At 39.5% G+C, this 18930-nt stretch overlaps 1 protein-coding gene across 1 annotated transcript; it reads left to right on the top strand.

Moving 5' to 3' along the window:
- Positions 1–5291: 5291 nt before the first annotated feature.
- On the top strand, positions 5292–9304 carry SPINK2 (serine peptidase inhibitor Kazal type 2). Its single transcript, XM_058174248.1, has 4 exons — positions 5292–5411; positions 5750–5790; positions 8053–8162; positions 9142–9304. The coding sequence occupies exons 1-4, from the start codon at positions 5372–5374 to the stop codon at positions 9188–9190; spliced, it is 240 nt and encodes a 79-aa protein (XP_058030231.1). The 5' UTR covers positions 5292–5371; the 3' UTR covers positions 9191–9304.
- Positions 9305–18930: the final 9626 nt, after the last annotated feature.

Raw genomic sequence — 18930 nt, 5'->3', positions numbered from 1 at the left:
CAGCTTGAAATTTCTGTTGTTATTGTTGTTAGTTGCGACTCCATGGACAACTTTCCTCCATGCCTTCCTGTCCTCTACCATCCCCTGGAGACCATTTAAGCTCACGCTTACTGCTTCAGTGACTCCATCCAGCCACCTCATTCTCTGTCATCCCCTTCTTCTTTTTCCCTCAATCTTTCCCAGCATTAGGCTCTTCTCCAGTGAGTCCTTTCTTCTCATTAGGTGGCCAAAGTATTTCAGTTTCATCTTCAGGATCTGGACTTCTAAAGAGCAGGCAGCTTTGATCTCTTCTAGGACTGACAGTTTGATTGCCTTGCAGTCTAAGGGACTCGCAGGAGTCTTCTTCAGCACCATAGTTCAAAGGCCTCAATTCTTTGACGCTTCCTTATGGTTCAACTTTCACAACTATACATTGCAACTGGGAAAACCATAGCCTTGACTATATGCACTTTTGTTGGCAGGGTGATATCTCTCCTTTTTACTATGCTGTCAAACTTTGCCATAGCTTTCCTCCCCAGGAGCAAGCAACTCCATGTGTAGTCCCCATCTTGGAGCCCAGGAAAATAAAATCTGTCACTACCTCCATTTCTTTCCCATCTTTTGCCAGAAATTGAGACGGCCAGGAGCCATGATCTTAGTTTTCTTAATGTTGAGTTTCAAGCCACCTTTTGCACTCTCCTCCTTCACCTGCATCCGAAGGCTCTTTAGTTCCTCTTCACTTTCTGCTATTAGAGTGGCATCATCTGCATATCTGAAGTTGTTGATATTTCTCCTGGGCAATCTTAATTCCAATTTGTGATTCATCTAGCCCTGCCTTTCTCATGATGTGCTCTGCCTATAATTTAAATAGGCAGGACAACAGTATACAGCCAAACTACTTTCTCAATTTTCAACCTATCAGTGGTTCCGTGTCCAGTTCTCACAGTTGCTTCTTGACCTGCATATAGATTTTCCAAGAGACAAATAAGATGGTCTGGTACTCCCATCTCTTTGAGAACTTGCCACAATTTGTTGTGATCCACACAATCAAAGGCTTTAGCACAGTCAATGAAGTAGATGTTTTTCTGGAATTCCCTAGCTTTCTCCATGATCCAGCATATGTTGGAAATTTGATCTCTAATTCCTCTGCCTCTTGGAAATCCTGCCTGCACTTCTGGTAGTTCTCAGTCCATATGCTTCTGGAGCCTACCCTGTAGGATTGTGAGCATAACTTTGCATGTTTAGCATTAACAAATAACGATACAGTGGAGATTTTCGCATAAAGTTCCAAGATTTCTATTCTTTTTATATTATAACAATAACTCAATGCACATTGTCTGGTATGGTTAATCTTTTATTAATGTTAAATTGCACATCAATTGTGTAACTCTGGTAATTTGTCTAAATTGATATATTTTTTAAATTTAAAGTAAGTAAATAAGAAACACCTGTCAACTGTAGCTTTCTCCTATTGGCCTAGGGAAGAAAAGCCATACATTTGCAAAAATAAAATGAAATAAAATAACAAAGAGACCCATGCTTAAACATTAGGAATGTCAACATTCAGTAACTAGGGCAAGAACATTTCAAACTCCCAGGATATTCTGCTGCTTTGAAAGCTTTAATCCTTTAACAAAAGAATTACAAAAGGAGATTGTAGCATAAAATTAAACAAGAATTTACAGGAAGTCCAATTTGATTTATTTAGGCTTGCATTGTTTCCTGTCCAACAGCAGGTGCTTATTACCTGCTTATTACCTAAGCAATGTTTAATTGCATACTGTTGCTGTAAATAACTACTCTTGCGAATTGTTTCTTTGGTTCTCTGAGGTTCTTTCTCGTGATAGTACAATTGCTTCCTTGTATCTTTTACTTTATGTACCAGTGGATGACAATAGCTGCCCATGATTTTTGCATATATTTGAAGCAAGTCCTTAGCAGGCATGGGATCTGTGACCTTTCATAAGTTGGATAATTATAATTCCCAGCAAGCTTGGCCAACATTTGGGAACTGTCATTCAACAACCACTAATGAGTCATCATTATTCCCCATCACTTCACTTCTGAATTTGATGGGATACTTACCAGTAAGTCTCCTTTTGAAATCATTGGGACTTTTCTTTTGTTAGATTGCAACTTTTAAATTAGCCAAATTAAACAAAGGTGAGAATGCACGTAAGTATTTTTATGAACCATATGCAGGATGACAAATCCCCTAGGCAGTGGTGAAATTCAAATTTTTTTATTACTGGTTCTGTGTTGGTGTCTTGGTGGGCGTGGTGTGTCTTGGTGGGCATGGCAGGGGAAGGATACTGCAAAATCTCCATTCCCACCCCACTCCAGGGGAAGGATATTGCAAATTCCCACCCCACTCTGGGGCCAGCCAGAGGTGGCATTTGCCGGTTCTCCGAACTACTCAAAATTTCCGCTACCAGCAGTGGTGGGATTCAAGTGATTTAACAACCGGTTCTCTGCCCTAATGATTTCTTCCAACAACCAGTTTGCCAAACTGCTCAGAAAGTTAACAACCGGTTCTCCCGAAGTGGTGCGAACTGGCTGAATCCCACCACTGGCTACCAGTTGTCCAGAACCTTTCAAAATCTGTTGGATTTCATCCCTGCCCTAGGGCAAGAGCTTGGACTAGAAACCTCCAAGAGCCCCTCCAATCTTGATTCTATGAAATTTGGTGGAATTAATGGCCCAAAGAAGTAAGCTGTCTGCAAGAGATCCTCTGAGGGTTTCTGCACAAAGTTGGATTGGGAATGAATAGGTAACCACATAATGGAAATTAACATTGATCATTTTATCACCTAGATAAGTGCTGCACTTGGAACTCTTAGACAAGTGTAAACAATATATTTCATATTGATCAGGAATGACATTTCTACCTTCTCCTCCCCCCACTCCGTCCCAAAAATGTACCAAAATAATGAAACTTGCACAGCCACTGACTGTTTACTAAAGTTTCTTAGATCTCCAGTGACCTTTTCCTACTGGCAGTTGATATCACATACCAATGAAATGCAAACTGAAATTTATTTACCAACTTTACTATGCCTGTTAAAGAAATGTCATATGGAATCCAGAAATACCTTGTTTGCAGAGTATAAAGATCACATACTATCCTTCCAAGTGTGCATCTCCGATCCACCTGATCAACCCATTTTGATCTACTATGAATCTGAGGTTGCTGATGTTACCATTCATTCTGTGTGGTGCAGCTACAGAAAACCAGGTTATCTAAGCTTTGCAATATTCTGCAAACACAGCCTTAGCTTAGATACTGAGGTCTTCTTGAAAACTCTACAGATAGTCCCCGACTTACAACAGTTCATTTAGTGACCGTTGAAGTTACAACGGCACTGAAAAGTGACTTATGACATTTTTTCACACTTATAATCATTGCTGCATCTGCATTGTTATATGATTTACATTCAGATGTTTGACAATTGACTCACATTTTTGACGGTTGCATTGTCCCATGGTCATGTGATCCCCTTTGGTGTCCTTCTGAGAAGCAAGGTCAATGGGGAAACAAGATTCACTTAACAATTGTGTTATTAAGAACTGGAGTGATTCACTTAACAAATGTGGTGAGAAAAGTCATAAAATAGGCAAAACTCAATAAATTTCTCACTTAACAAAAAAAAAAATTGGGGTTCAATTGTGATTGTAAGTTGAGGACTACCTGTAGTGAAAACCTCATGAGCTGGTTTTCTATTTCGCAGATGCAAAACTAGAATTCCGCCCACCCACCCATTTGCAACACAGGCATAGGAGGCTGTGGTAGCTGCTTTTGAAAAAACCCCATTATTTTGACATTCGATCAGCCTGGTTTGAATTTGTATAGCCATTTCTGTCCTTTGAAAATGAACACCAGCATTCTTGGATAGAATAGAATAGAATAGAATAGAATAGAATAGAATAGAATAGAATAGAATAGAATAGAATTTTATTGGCCAAGTGTGATTGGACACACAAGGAATTTGTCTTGGTGCATATGCTCTCAGTGTACATAAAAGAAAAGATACGTTCATCAAGGTACAACATTTACAACACAATTGATGATCAATATATCAATATAAATTATAAGGATTGCCAGCAACAAGTTATAGTCATACAGTCATAAATGGAAAGAGATTGGTGATGGGAACTATGAGAAGATTAATAGTAGTGCAGATTCAGTAAATAGTTTGACAGTGTTGATGGAATTATTTGTTTAGCAGAGTGATGGCCTTCGGGAAAAAACTGTTCTTGTGTCTAGTTGTTCTGGTGTGCAGTGCTCTATAGCGTCGTTTATACGTCACTGGAATCATCGGGACTCTCTCTTGTAACACTTTATAAATCCTTAGTAAGACCACACCTGGAAGATTGCAACCAATTTTGGTCACCATACTACAAAAAAGAAGTTGAGACTTTGGAAAAAGTTCAGAGAAGAGCAGCTAAGATGATCAAAGGCCTGGAGACTAAAACATATGAAGAATGGTTGCAGGATTTGGGTTTGGCTAGTCTAAATAAAAGAAGAATTAGGAGTGACATGATAGCAATATTCCAGTATTTGAGGGGCTGCCACAAAAAAGAGGGGGTCAAATTATTCTCCAAAGCACCCAAAGGCAGGACAAGAAACAGTGGATGGAAACTGACCAAGGAGAGAAGCAACATGGAATTAAGGAGAAACTTCTTTACAGTGAGGACAATTAACGGGTGGAACAGTTTGCCTCCGGTAATTGTGGGCGCTCCAACACCGAAGGTTTTTAAGAAGAGTCTAGACAGTCACTGATCTAAATTGGTACAAGTTCTCCTGCTTGAGCAGGAGGCTGGACTAGAAGACCTCCAAGGTCCCTTCCAGCCTCTTCTCTTCTCTTCCATTCCATTCTTTCTATTCTGTCTACCTTCCTCTCCCCTCCTCTACTCTTAATTATACCCTCCCCTCCTCTATTCTAATTCTACCCTATCTTACCCTACTCTATTCCATTCTTTCTACCCTCCCCTTCCCTACTCTATTCTACTTATCCCCTCCCCTCCCTTCCTCTATTCTAATTCTACCTTACCCTACCTCACCTTACCCTACCTCACCTTACCCTACCCTACCTTACCCTACCCTACCCTACCCTGTTCTATTCTATTCTATTCTATTCTATTCTATTCTAGCAACTCGACAGCGCATTGAACAACCGGTATTAGGCACCCGCAGTCAACTTACTGCGCACGCGCACAGAGGAGGAGGAGGAGGCGGGGCGCTGGGGCGAGCAGGTGGGCAGAACCGTCGTTGTGCCGACGGCAGGGGGCGTGGCCTCTCCCAGCGCACGCTATAACTGGAGCGGCGAGCGCATCTCGAAAGTCTTTTGCTTCCTCCCCCCCCCCCCCCCGCGCCTCTTCTCCCTTTCCCATCATGAAGAAGCTGGCGATGCGGCTGCTGTGGGCGCTGGCAGGTACCGCCGCGAGTCTCTCCTTCCCCGCTCGGACGGTGGAAGCGGGAGCCGGCTTTTTCCAGCTGCTCTGCTTCTAGCGAACCCGTCCGCGGTTGAAATGTTAATCCCTTTGCGCCTCCTGCGATGCTTTCCTTTGCATCAGGTCGCTGTCCGAGGACACAGGGAAGTCCTTGGCAGTGCTCTCCATGTGGGTCAATTGGCAACCCCGAGAGAATACTGAGGGTGGGGTGGGGGGCTTCAGGGAGAGTGGTACGGTAATCATGGCAATTATCTGTGAGAGCCTTTGGTCTCCCCTAGTAACCTCTCCATCCTTTTTTTTTTCTCCATCCGCACTCGAGGACTCCTGTTGATGCTTTCTCTTGCGACAAGCAGCACAGAGGTGAGTGTTGGGAGTCCAAGGAGTAAGCAAGTTCTTCTTGTCTAAGGGTTACTTCGTAATTTGCAAAGTTCATAAAAAAGTTAATTTCGAAGTAGGTTGCCCTGCAGGAAGTCCGGGGTGTGGGGTGGGGAATGCCCTTTGAGCCACCCGGATGGCAATGGGACAGGCATTTTGTGTTCCTTGACTCAAAAAAGTCAGCTCAGGTGAGAAGCTTTCCTCTTTGGGACCAGAAAGTTGTGTCCCATTATGAGGAGGTTCATAATTAGGAGGAACTACTGGAAAGCTGTACAGCTAAGGAAGGAAATAATCTGTTTACTCTATGTCCAGAGGTGATGTTGGTGTTTGTGGGCTTCAAGCTATAGTCCGCAGAGAGTAAACATGAACCAAAATGGTTCTGGAGTATGTTAGCTGCACAGAAAAAAAAAACGCAATTTGGAGAGTAAATCCTAGCAGAAATAAAAAGCACTTTAGGCAATGTCTTTTGTCCTTTGAAAATGAATGCTAGCCCTCCGCACCCCAATCTTCAGTTTTAATTGTCATATGGAGTTGTGCATTTTCTTGCAAAGATTACTGGGTGAGAAAATTATGGTTTCTCATGAAGGGCAGATATATGGTATGTTTTCACTATGCTTAGCTATATAGAGAGTATTCTATATAAATATTAGATTTAGGGTTTTATTACCAACTAGGCTTTGTTTAGAATCTCATCCAAACAAAAGGCAGGGTTGAAAGTTTGGACTTTCTAGTTTTCTCCTTTTTTCCTCTCTATTTTCTTCAACATCAAATAAAAAAAATCATTTGATGTTGAAATGTTAATTAGAAATCTAAAATGACCATTTGGAAGTCACTAAAATACAAGAAGGAAGGAAGGAAGGAAGGAAGGAAGGAAAGAAAGAAAGAAAGAAAGAAAGAAAGAAAGAAAGAAAGAAAGAAAGAAAGAAAGAAAGAAAGAAAGAAGAATTTGATCTCCCTAGCCAAAGCATAGGGAATTGTATAATGGAGAGGAAGTTGTTACCCAGTTCTTAAGTTCTTACACTCCTAAAGGAATTTTATCACTCTTGTTAATAACCATCTAATATAGTTCTTTGTTAATAATTTCACAGTGCATTTTACACTGAATGGCTCTCAGGAGCATTTTAATATGTTAAATGTCTAATTTATTTTTGCTTAATCAGGTTTGTTTTATAAAAATATCACTATAGCTAAATGTGTTATTTATTTATATCTATCCCATTTCTGTTATTTTTACAAATAACTCACAGAGGTGAACATATTTGATACTCTTTCCACCTATTTTCCCCCTCAAAACCACCCTATGAGGTGGGTTGGGCTGAGAGCGGGTGGTTCGCCCAAAGTCATCTGGCTGGCTTTTGGGTCTAAGGTGGGACTAGAACTCACAGTCTCTGGTTTCTGAAGTTCTTTTATTTCAGAGATTGTATTACAAATGCTTGTAGTTTTACCAGAAGTGAGTAGGGGAGATATATGTATATAGATAGATAGATGTATGTATGTATGTATGTATATATGTATATGTATATGTATATGTATATGTATATGTATATGTATAGGGAGGGAGGGATGGAGGGAGGGAGAGAACCAAATATATTTTGCTGATAAAGAAAGAAAGGGAGACTAGTATAGATCTATTTCAAGCTATTTAGCTGTTATCAGCTAGTCATACCCTTACTCGGATTCAAACTTATTTCTTTATCAGCAAAATATATTTGGTACAAAATAGTTTGTCGTGAAAGCGACTGCCTGAGGGCTCCTGGATTGGAGTTGAAAGGCGATTGGGAAGCAGTATATTCCCTCCCATATTGGGGCAGACCAGGTGCTTCGATATATTTGATAGATACAAGTGTAAACATAATTATAAATACATGAAAAGGTTATATTTTGGTCAGCAAAGCTGGCTGAGGAACTCTGGGAGTTGAAGTCCACAAGTCTTAAAGGAACCAAGGTTGGAGACCCCTGTTTTAGAGTAAATTCAGTGATGTATTAACCATTAAGCAGACTAAGCAAGTTCTTAGGGCACCAGACCCAAAGTGGGCATCACAAAGTTGGGGGAAAAAATGTCTATATAACTTAAGCTTGGCTTCGTTTGTACAGTATATACAAAGGAGGGGGCACCAAGATTTTTCAGTGCTTAGGGCACCAGTGAGCCTTAATTCTCCACTGGGTAAATTGAAAACAATATTTTATAAAATGTTGAAGTATTTTAAAATATGAATTTGAGTAATATATTGCTATATCTATTTCCAGCCCCAGTGTAACTTGTATACCCTGCCTGGATGCCCAAGGAATTTTAATCCAGTTTGTGGAACTGATGGAGAAACATATGCAAATGAATGTATACTTTGTCTGAAAAACAGGTAATTTGAAATTAGAAGATAATTCTCTATCTAAAGTGGGATGGGCTTTATAAAATTCAGTTGAGGCATCTGTGCTTAATCACTTGTTTCATTTTAACTTCCTATCTTTCAGCCCCTCTGAAAACCTATTTGGAAGTGAATGATTCTTCCATTCTGGAAGAATGTAACATCTGACCAACATTTATAGACAGGAGAGAGTCACAAAATTGCAATACCAGTTATTTCTCAGATAGTATTCAGTATTGGCTATTTCCAAGAGTTAGATATTTACCTAGAAATAACCATTCTTTTGTTTTATTTCTTTCTTATGAGAGTCTTCACATGATCTTGTATTAAAAAAAATATTTTAATAATATTTGACTTTGGGGGGAGAATATACAAACAATGCAATCTTCACAAATGAAGATTTCTGTTTTTAGTAAATCAAACAGGTCGTTGATAGTAGGATCAGACACTTATTAGGTAATGTATATCAATTTCCAATCCAATTTGCAATTCTAACACCAAAAAATAGTGTTTCTATAGATTGTTGATCCCTCTTGTCAAATTTATTCTGTTTCCATCTTCCCTCTCAGACTTTTCCTCTGATCCTTTGAAAAAACTATCCAACTGAATATATTCTCAGTTTTTCTTTAAAAACTCTCATAGTCTTTCTGCGCCATAATTTTTGAACTGATTGAGCAATATAGTTACAGAAACAATTAGGAAAGCACCTAACATAAAGCACGTTTAAGAACAAATACAAATCTAATTTGGGAAGGGGAGGAAAGTAATTGCCTTTTTGCTTTCTGAGGGAACATATAGAATATAGCAAAATTTGATTGCAAAGCTAGTTTTATCTCCTATGAAAAGCATATTAACATTGTCCTGATAGCGATGAAAGAAAAGAGATAACCACAGTAGTACTTCTTTGCAATACCTACTCCAATACATGCTAGCATAACCTAACAATGTGTGTTTGATTTTTTTTCTCTTATAGAGAGCAGGACGGGGACATACAAATTGCCTATAAGAGTTCCTGTTCATGAGAGGAGGCTCAAGGAACAGAAAAAGAAAACCCATAATCTGCTAAGAAGTTGAAACCATACTTACTTTTAATGTGCCCTTAAAGCTGTTAAAATAAATGCAAGCTTACATGCTTTTATCCAGCTTCTGCATCTGCTTACTTCAAATGTTTTGTTGAAAGAACTTTTTAAAAAAATTGTGGTGGGTTTTTGTTTTTAAATTTAAAACTCATTTTTTCAAAGAAATCATTCTCAAACAACAGAAGGAATAAGTACTGTACGATCGTTCGGATCAAGCTTAATTCAACTTGGATATATAGAACTCAGCAACTCTTGGCCTCCCACTAAGGGATGAAGCCAATAAATGCTCCTTTAACTTTTCTCAGACTGAGGAAATCAATATTTGGAACCAAATGTACTTTCTAGCAAGGAGAATTTGCTCCTTCTCCGATCAGAAATGGAACTAATTTGGTTTCTCATCTTGTTATGATGTTCTTTCTGGAAGGCAGTGCCTTTTGGTCTTTTGGCATCCCTTGTTAACATGCAACATTCTCACAGGTTTATACAGCTATTTATATGAAAACGCAAAAGCATATATTTGGGGGGAAAAGTCTATAGATTTATAATGCCATGAAATAGATTTATGCACCATGAATCTATAGATTTATGCACCATGAAACCTTAGCCACATAGAGCCATATTGCTCAGACTTCTCATTACTTTGATGAAGAGTAAATTCATGAACAGTATGAATGTACGACCATTAACCCAAGATATTGCAAATTCTCTCTGTTCATTATAAACTACTGTGGGTTTTTTTTCTCTACACTCTTGCTCAATAACTCTGGTTTCTCTCCCTTTATAATAATTTCTTAGGTTTTGGTATAGAATTCAAAATTACAAATTTTTAAGCCATATGATTATATCCAAAGCCTATTTAAAATATACATCCCTCCCATTATTTTAATATTTAATATTAAAAATTTGTATATTTTCAATATATTTTTGAGCCTCTGTGGCTCAGACTGGTAAGACAGTCTGTTATTAACACAGCTGCTTGCAATTACTGCAGGTTCTAGTTCCACCAGGCCCAAGGTTGACTCAGCCTTCCATCCTTTATAAGGTAGGTAAAAAAAACCAGATTGTTGGGGGGCAATAAGTTGACTTTGTATATAAATATAAATAGGATGAAGACTATTGCTAACATAGTGTAAGTCGCCCTGAGTCTTCGGAGAAGGGCGGGATATAAATGCAAATAAAAAAAAATTAAAGGCATACATTTTAATATCATCCAATAAACATAATTAACATAGCTTTTATTTATTTTACTTGAAATATTTATATGATCATGGGACTGTTCAGCTCATATTGTAGCTACAATCTATTACTTATTCTTTAATGTCTCAATCATTGATTGTTAATATGGGATATTTCAAAACTTTACAGGTTGGCCTCAACTTACAACTGTAATTGAGACCGGAAATCTGGTCATAAGTCAAGGCACCCAGATAACAGGAAGTAATTTTCTGCCCTTTTTCATGGTGGTGGTTAAGCAAATGCGGTGGTTGTTAGGTCTAATTTGAATGGGTGTTGGAAACTGGCAAGAAATGCCAGAAACCAGCCAAAAAACTCCACAAATTGCATTTACATAACTGCAGAATGCTGCAATGAGTCCCAAAGTTGAACTGTGTGACATGCAGTCATGTGACAGGGTCAGTGTGACCATTTATGATACCTGGCGGTGCTTAATGGGCTGTAAAGTACCTATTCCATATCTGTTGTAACTTTGAATGGTTGTAGAACAGCCAGTTGTAAGTTTGAGTATTACCTGTTTTCCAAAAGTCATACAAATAACTCTTTTCTTTTATCTATTAAAAATCTATAAATGTAAATCCTTTATAAAAATATACTGAATTACTGATAGGAATAGTAAATATCAGATAGTTACTATTACTGATAGTAATTCAGGAGTTATTCATGCTGTAAAACATTTGCAGCAAGTAGGAAAAACATGATTTTAATTGAATCCATATACTCCTACAATTCTCGTGTTTGTACTCTCAAGCTAACCCAAACTATGCATTATACTGCAAAGTATAATGAATCAAAGTTAAAATTGGCCTTCGTAAATGCGTAAACAATCCAGGACCTATGAAGAATTCTATTCTTGTGGAATTGAAATTTCCACCATGTTCAGACTAATTTTATTCACAAACTTGGGGCCGTTTGCAGTGTTATTATGATCACATGATTGTGATTTTTGATACCGTCTGCCAGCTTCCCACAAGCAAAGTTAGTGATGAAGCCAGGAGGAAGTTGCTCCTGCTCCCGCTGCTTTTTTGCCTACTTGTAGACATTCTCTTTAGTGTAAAAGTAAATACTGAGTTTTTATTGAAGTTCATTTGCCACTACAATTATTATTTTCTTTTTAGGATACATATTCTTCTTAGATGATCATGGGGCTGTTCAGCACTGGACTAAAATAAATAAATAATAATCTACATCTGATTGCACTAACTTTCTCTCAAAGGGGTCACCTATAGTTCACCTACAGTGAAACTTTCTTCATTATCAAATTTTGGAAGCAATGTGTACAAATTCACAATGTTCTCTGGGCAAATTTGTTGAATCGAAAGCAGTTTATTTTTTATGTCAAGTTGGCTTTAATTTTACAGCATCTGCTTAAGAGTTTGAAGCAGTCCATGTATATGGTTCCATCACAAGGGGACGCCCTTTAATAAAATACAGCAGAGAGAACAGTAATGTATAATCACAAATCCAAGAAGCCTCCGTTCTTCCAGTCACTGCCCTCATGTTTACACAGCTGTTGTTTTAAAAAATCATTTCTATTTGACCTTGCAGTCACCAATGCCATTATGTCAGTTAAGTATGATACAAGCTAAAAAATGCAGAATTCAAGAGATACAAATTAAAGTGGCCTTGGAAGAAAGTTTCTATTGTACTAGTAAAATAGCATATTTATGAATATGAAGTACCGGTATCTAAAATAATTAAAAACTGGAATATAATTTACCAGTCTGAAATAGGGTATTAAACAACTTCTGTTTTACAGTTTTAATATGGTTAGTGGACAAATTGGACAGAGCTGAAAAAGTTTGAACTATAACAACATATTTGTCAAGTATTTGACACCAAATAATCCCAGCTACGTGATACAGCAAAAGCCAACATTTTCCCACTATCTTCCAGATGTCTTAGTATAATAAATAGCAACTGAGGATTCTAGGAATTATAGCTTAACTCAAAGGCGCTTTTTCAAAAGGCAACTGGGCTTTGTTTTTCCTTGAAGATGTTTCGCTTCTTGTCCAAAAAGCTTCTTCAGTAGAAGTAAAGAAGCTTCTTGCGCGAGAAGCAAAACGTCTTCAAGGAAAAAGTTCAGTTGCCTTTTGAAAAAGCATCTTTGAGACAACCATGATCTGGGTGAATGAGAATCCCTATGGACAATTATAGCTTAACGTCCCTGACCATCAACTAGTGGAATCTGGTGATGGCAATGCAAAATGTATAATGCTAGAAGCAAAATGTAAGCTGAAAAATTCAGAATTCAAGAATTCAAGAGATGAGCCCTGCCATAGATAAATCTTCAACTTCCAAGAACTTCCTATCCATCTTAAAGTTCCCAAGGTTGAGAAATAAAATAAAATACATGACAAGCACAAAGACTATTGAATGTACAAGAGATGCAGACGTGTACAGTGGCTTTCCCCCATTGTATCCCAATATGCAAATGTGCCCTATAGGAAAATTAATTTTATTTTGTCACCATGATAACGCCTTTGCCATGTTTGTAAGCTGTACCACTGTTAAAAAATATTGCTTCCCCCTTAAGATGATTCCAGATTTGGGGATGGGTGTGAAGGCTGAATTCAAAATTGGCAAGAGGATGAATTGGAGTATTGCCATTTTTGAGCAACCATGTGGTGGGGTTTGCATTATGATACTGCATCCAGCATTTTGTCAATTTTGTCCTTGCCAAATACTGTAGCAAAACAAGGGAATGAGGGGACCAACCTTCCTACTGGCTTGTGAGGAGAGCATGGAGTCTCATTTGAAGAAAGGAAAAAAAGAATATGCATTTGTTCAATAAAGAAATCCTAATTGAACGGGTTTGTGATGTAGTGTGTTTCTGTGATTGTGGTGTGTTTTTCTTTTATTTAAGTCTAGTCAGCTACGACTATGGAATGTAGAACCGGACACTGGAAGGGGCATTGAGACGGAGTCCTGTGGTCAGATCCACCCTATACCTGCCATCGCATTGTGATTGGTAGATTTCCCAGCTGGTGACATATAGAAAAAGGAAAACAGCAAAACCAGAGGAATCAGCCAATCACATTGCTTATCATGCTCTGTGTGCAAACTCTGGACAGCGAGTCAAAACAACAGCAGGAGTAATGAGCAGGGATCAGCAATGGCTGCTGTGGATTTTGTACCAGGAGGTTTTCTGCTGGAGAGCATTTTAACTGGAGAGCATTTTAAATCAGCGATGGGGAAAGAAGCATAAGGGGGAATGACGCAAATGCTGAGAGTGAACCCAAATCACTATTTATCAAGGTGTAGCACTGTGTTTGTGCAATTCCATTTTAAACTGATTGCATTCTCTGCCAAGTAGTGACGAGAAATTTATTCCACCTTTGGTGCCTGCCCAGATTACTAACCAGATGCAGAAATGTGGTAAAACAGGTAGAACAAAAACAAATTATATCTAGGCTAACGTATATTACTAATGTAAACGTATTGTTATTGCTAGTATTTTTGTTGTTGTTGTCAGGCACTCATTGCAACTGTTTGCCCGAAAACAAAACTACAAATGATATTTTTAAAAGCCCAACCAAACATTCATCCATCTTATAAATATAGTGAACTCTGAGCAAAGTGGAAAACTCGCATTACCCTGAATTAAAATTCATCATCAGCCAAAGTGAACCACAGAAGCAAAACATAAAATTCACAAAAGAATGGGTACAATTCCTACACAAACAGCTGTGTTAGTATAATATAACCTCTAGGAGGTCAACCGTATGGCTAAATTCCCATGTACAGCTCCAGTCAATCATTTTATGTTTGAGTAGCAAATGGTCACAAAGGAAAAATAACTATGGCTTCCCTTGTTGTCAACCAACAAAAAATAGTTTGCTGAACTAACTTCTTATTGCCAGTAAGATAAACTGATACCTACCATGTATTCAAAACATCCTCCATAACAAAATATATCCTAGATTCTATTGACCCCTCTGATATTTCCTGCATTCTCAGTTATTACTGAGAATGCTTCCCAAACAAGCCTAACAGAAACCTTCAATAGCAAGAATGCACAAATTTGTCAAAAACCTATAGCAAAATATCCACACCTGAAAGGGCGCCAAGAAGCCTGTATTGATATAAAGACCATTGTCTCAATAACTGAGAATGCAAGAAACATCAGAGGGGTCAATAGAATCTTGGATATTTTTTTTATGGAGAGTATTTTGAATACATGGTTGGTCCCAAATGACTACAGCTAATCATTTGACCTACTGTCCCCACCCCAAGTGGTTGCAATATTTCAGGAGGAAATAAACAACAACCTCAACAATGTGGATCTCCAAAAGTTGGTCTGGCCTTCAGGGGAGACCTATGCAGCTCCAAAGCTTTTCACTAAGTCACTGATCTAACAATGTGCTTTTGCTTCTGTGTCAGCTGTCCATCTTTCATGAGCCTTTAGATCAAGGGTGTCAAACTCAAGGCCCGCGGGCCAGTTCCAGGGTGCTTAGCAGGGTGCTCAGATGTGCCACCCTGGAAACACCAAAGGACCAGCCCATGGTGCCTCTGCCAGCCAAAATGGAGCTTGGGAGGTCTGCGTGTGGTCCTTCCGAGCTCTGTTTTCACTGGCAAAGGGTTGCAGGAGGCTGTCGCAGCCAAAAACGGAGCTTGGGAGCTGGTTTTCACTGGCAGAGTGCACCCCCAAAATGAGTGACATCGATCTGGCCAAGTCCACCCTGGCCATGTCCATCCTGGCCCTCTGATGGCAAACACAACCCTGATGCACAACCCTGCAGCCCTCAGTGAAATCGAGTTTGACACCCCTGCTTTAGATCATACCCATCATGTCTATAAGCTCAGCTACCACTGACTTCTGCATGTCCCGAAGACTTGTCAGACCTGTTTAGGATTTTTAATTTTGTTTTCTTTTAGGGTTGGCCTGTTTCACTTTCAAATTATTTGGCATTCAGCCATCAAAGTTCAGAACTAAATGAAATGATCTCATATAATGACAAGCAACAATCAAGCATAGAAATGCAGTATATACTAAGGCAAGATTTTATGAGATTGGGAAAATAAGCTACATTCTTTTGTACACTTGATTAATCTATCTGTCACTATAGAAAAATGCTTGGTTTTTCCCCACCTAATGGGAAAATTAGTGGGCAGAAGCTGTTGCAGGCAGCAGGTGAGACTAGAACATTTGCACTCAGGCACTGGGCAAGTCCAGAGTGGGCAGGTGCAAACCCTCCCCATGGGGCAGCACATCAGCATGACCCCTGGCAGTGGGCTGAGACTGCTGAAGCAAGGGAGGCTTAGCAAAAGGATTATCTGTACCATGTCTGAGCTATGGATGATCACTAGTTGGCAGCAAAGAGGTACATCTAACATAACCTTTGCTTCCATCCATGGGAGTCTGGATTTTTGTAGACCAGGTGCAGCAGCCCTAATCTTGAACCAATTGCAAACTTCCTCTTTTTAGCTTCTGTTCCCACGTAACTGAAAATGCAGATAAAATAGACAGGGCCAGAGCATTTGTTGGGCAAAGTAGAGATAAACACAGTATACATCCTGGGTCTACAAAAGGTTATAGGCACCCTACCGGACCCCAACTTCAGATATCTATCTTCATATCTCCTTTCATGTATTTTTATAAAGTATTATTTATCTTTTTAAAGGCATGTCCCCTTTTTCTGATTTTTTTTAAATTCCTCAACCAAATTTTCTTCTATTATTATTATTATTATTATTATTATTATTATTATTATTATTATTATTATTATTATTATTATTATTATTTGATTTTTATACCGCCCTTCTCCCGAAGGACTCAGGGCGGTGTACAGGCAGAATAAAACAAACAATACAAAATACAATTAAAATGCAATTTAAAAAACTTATTTAAATTAGCCTGACAATTTAAAAATTTACCATACACTAAAAAACCCCATTTAAAATTAATAAAATTTGACATTTAAAATTCAATTTAAGCCAGCCCCGCGCGGATAAAAAGGTGTGTCTTCAGTTCGCGGCGAAAAGTCCGAAGGTCAGGTATTTGGCGTAAACCTGGGGGAAGCTCGTTCCAGAGTGTGGGAGCCCCCACAGAGAAGGCCCTTCCCCTGGGGGCCGCCAGCCGACATTGTTTGGCGGACGGCACCCTGAGAAGTCCCTCTCTGTGAGAGCGTACAGGTCGGTGGGGGGCATGTGGTAACAGCAGGCGGTCCCGTAGGTACCCAGGCCCTAAGCCATGGAGCGCTTTAAAGGTCATAACCAACACCTTAAAGTGCACTCGAAAGGCCACAGGTAGCCAGTGCAGTCTGCGCAGGAGCGGTGTTACATGGGAGCTACGCGTAGCTCCCTCTATCACCCGCGCAGCTGCATTCTGGACTAACTGAAGCCTCCGAGTGCACTTCAGGGGGAGCCCCATGTAGAGAGCATTACAATAATCCAAGCGAGAGGTAACGAGCGCATGAGTGACTGTGCACAAGGCATCCCGATCAAGGAAGGGGCGCAACTGCCGAACCAGGCGGACCTGGTGGAAGGCCCTCCTGGAGACGGCCGTCAAATGATCTTCAAACGACAGCCGATCATCCAGGAGGACACCTAAGTTGCGCACCCTGTCCTTTGGGGCCAGTAACTCGCCTCCAACAGTCAGCTGCGGCTGCAGCTGACTGAATCGGGATGCCGGCATCCACAGCCACTCCGTCTTGGAGGCATTAAGCTTGAGCCTGTTTCTCCCCATCCAGACCCGTACGGCTTCCAAACACCGGGACAGCACTTCAACAATTTCATTGGGGTGGCCCGGGGTGGAAAAGTACAGCTGGGTGTCATCAGCGTACTGTTGGTATCTCACCCCGAGGCCACTGATGATCTCACCCAACGGCTTCATGTAGATGTTGAACAGCAGGGGCGAGAGACATCTTTGGCACAAGGAAGCATGCACACACAAAAACCCATGTAAATACTGAAGACATATTATCCTATAAAAGACCTACATGCTGTATACTTATATTTTATCTAGAGCTCTTTCATTACAAGAATGGCCTGATAAGAGTCTGTAACCCCAACCGAAGCCCATTGGATCATATTATGATCTGATCAGTCATAAGTCTCTTTTTTCAGTGCCATTGTAACTTAGCCACTAAACAAATTGTTGTAATTCAAGAATTTGTAATTGTTGTAAGTCAAGAATTACCTGTATATAATCACTCAGTATATTAAACAGTGAGAATTAAGAGTTGTGTCCCTTCTTTGTTTGAGTGTGCTGTTGCTGGCAAACTGGGACCTTCCTTTACAACCCACCAAGAAGCTCAGTTACTGCCTTGGTGTATGTTGTGGTAAAATTAAGAATGTGAAAGGAAATCTGAGTTCCCAGGGGATCTTCTGGTATGATTAGTACTAAGAATGGAGCTCAGGTTCTTCCAAGCTAATGGAACAGAAAACAGTGTCTGATGTTGGCTGCTTAAGCTTGCCAACACATGCCCTCCTGTAAAAATAAAGCACTCTGAGCACTCTGAGAAATGATCCTCTAGCTATTCATTTTTACCCTCAAGGCAGGCTCCCATTTTTACAACTCCTCAGGAATTAGTTAAGCATGGTTACAAATCTTGAGGGATTACAAGTCTTGGAATTGACATTCACATGGCTTACTTAGGCAGTTCCTGCCCAGAATTTATTACATAAATACTTTGCAGCTGGTATTAATGTCACACAATTTTTCCCTCCCCAGTTTTCTTTTTCCTATTATTAGCACTTAATGACTGGCTATATTTTATAATGTTGTGTTAGAGGCATAAAAGCACCCAGAAGCGGCAGTAATGTCATTCTGGCATATTAAGCTACTGAAATATAGTATAGTATAGAATTAGTAGGCTTTTCATCTGCTTTCTTAAAAATGGCTGTGTTCCCTATAACAGGGGTCTCCAACCTTGGTCCCTTTAAGACTTGTGGACTTCAACTCCCAGAGTTCCTCAGCCAGCTTTGCTGACCTATAAGGGAGAACTCTGGTATTATTCCATTATAGTTTAAAATCAGAGTGGTTTACAAGCACTGATTTTCATCTAGGATTTGGGTCTTTGGTTGCCTCTTGGTGTTGCATTTAAACTGATCCAACCTTCATCCTTAAAGAGCAACAAGACTAGGATAGCACGAATGTTAATTGTGGCCCTGTGTGGTCATTTTCAAAAGTGCTGGCTGGGTTAACAAAAGAGTAAATCCAAGATTATAGGAAATGAAAAGAGGACCACCCAATTGGAGCAACAATTGTTGAGCAAGACATTTATTTCTTAGATTAGTATAAAAGTGTCTCATGTTCAGTATCAAATATTAAAATCTACTTCTTAAATTCTGAGATTGTTATATATATAGCATATTCCTTTTGTTCTTCACTTTACAACAGAGGTCTTCAAACTTGGCAGCTTTAAGATTTGTGGACTTCAACTCCCAGAATTCTCCAGCCAGCTGTGCTTGGCTGATTGGAGAATCTTGGGAGTTGAAGTCCACAA

The sequence above is a fragment of the Ahaetulla prasina genome, chromosome 2 (genome assembly GCF_028640845.1).
Source record: "Ahaetulla prasina isolate Xishuangbanna chromosome 2, ASM2864084v1, whole genome shotgun sequence".
In the NCBI taxonomy this organism is placed as follows: domain Eukaryota; kingdom Metazoa; phylum Chordata; class Lepidosauria; order Squamata; family Colubridae; genus Ahaetulla; species Ahaetulla prasina.
The sequence above is the reverse complement of the archived record's forward strand: the minus strand, read 5'-3'. Positions and strand labels throughout refer to the sequence as shown.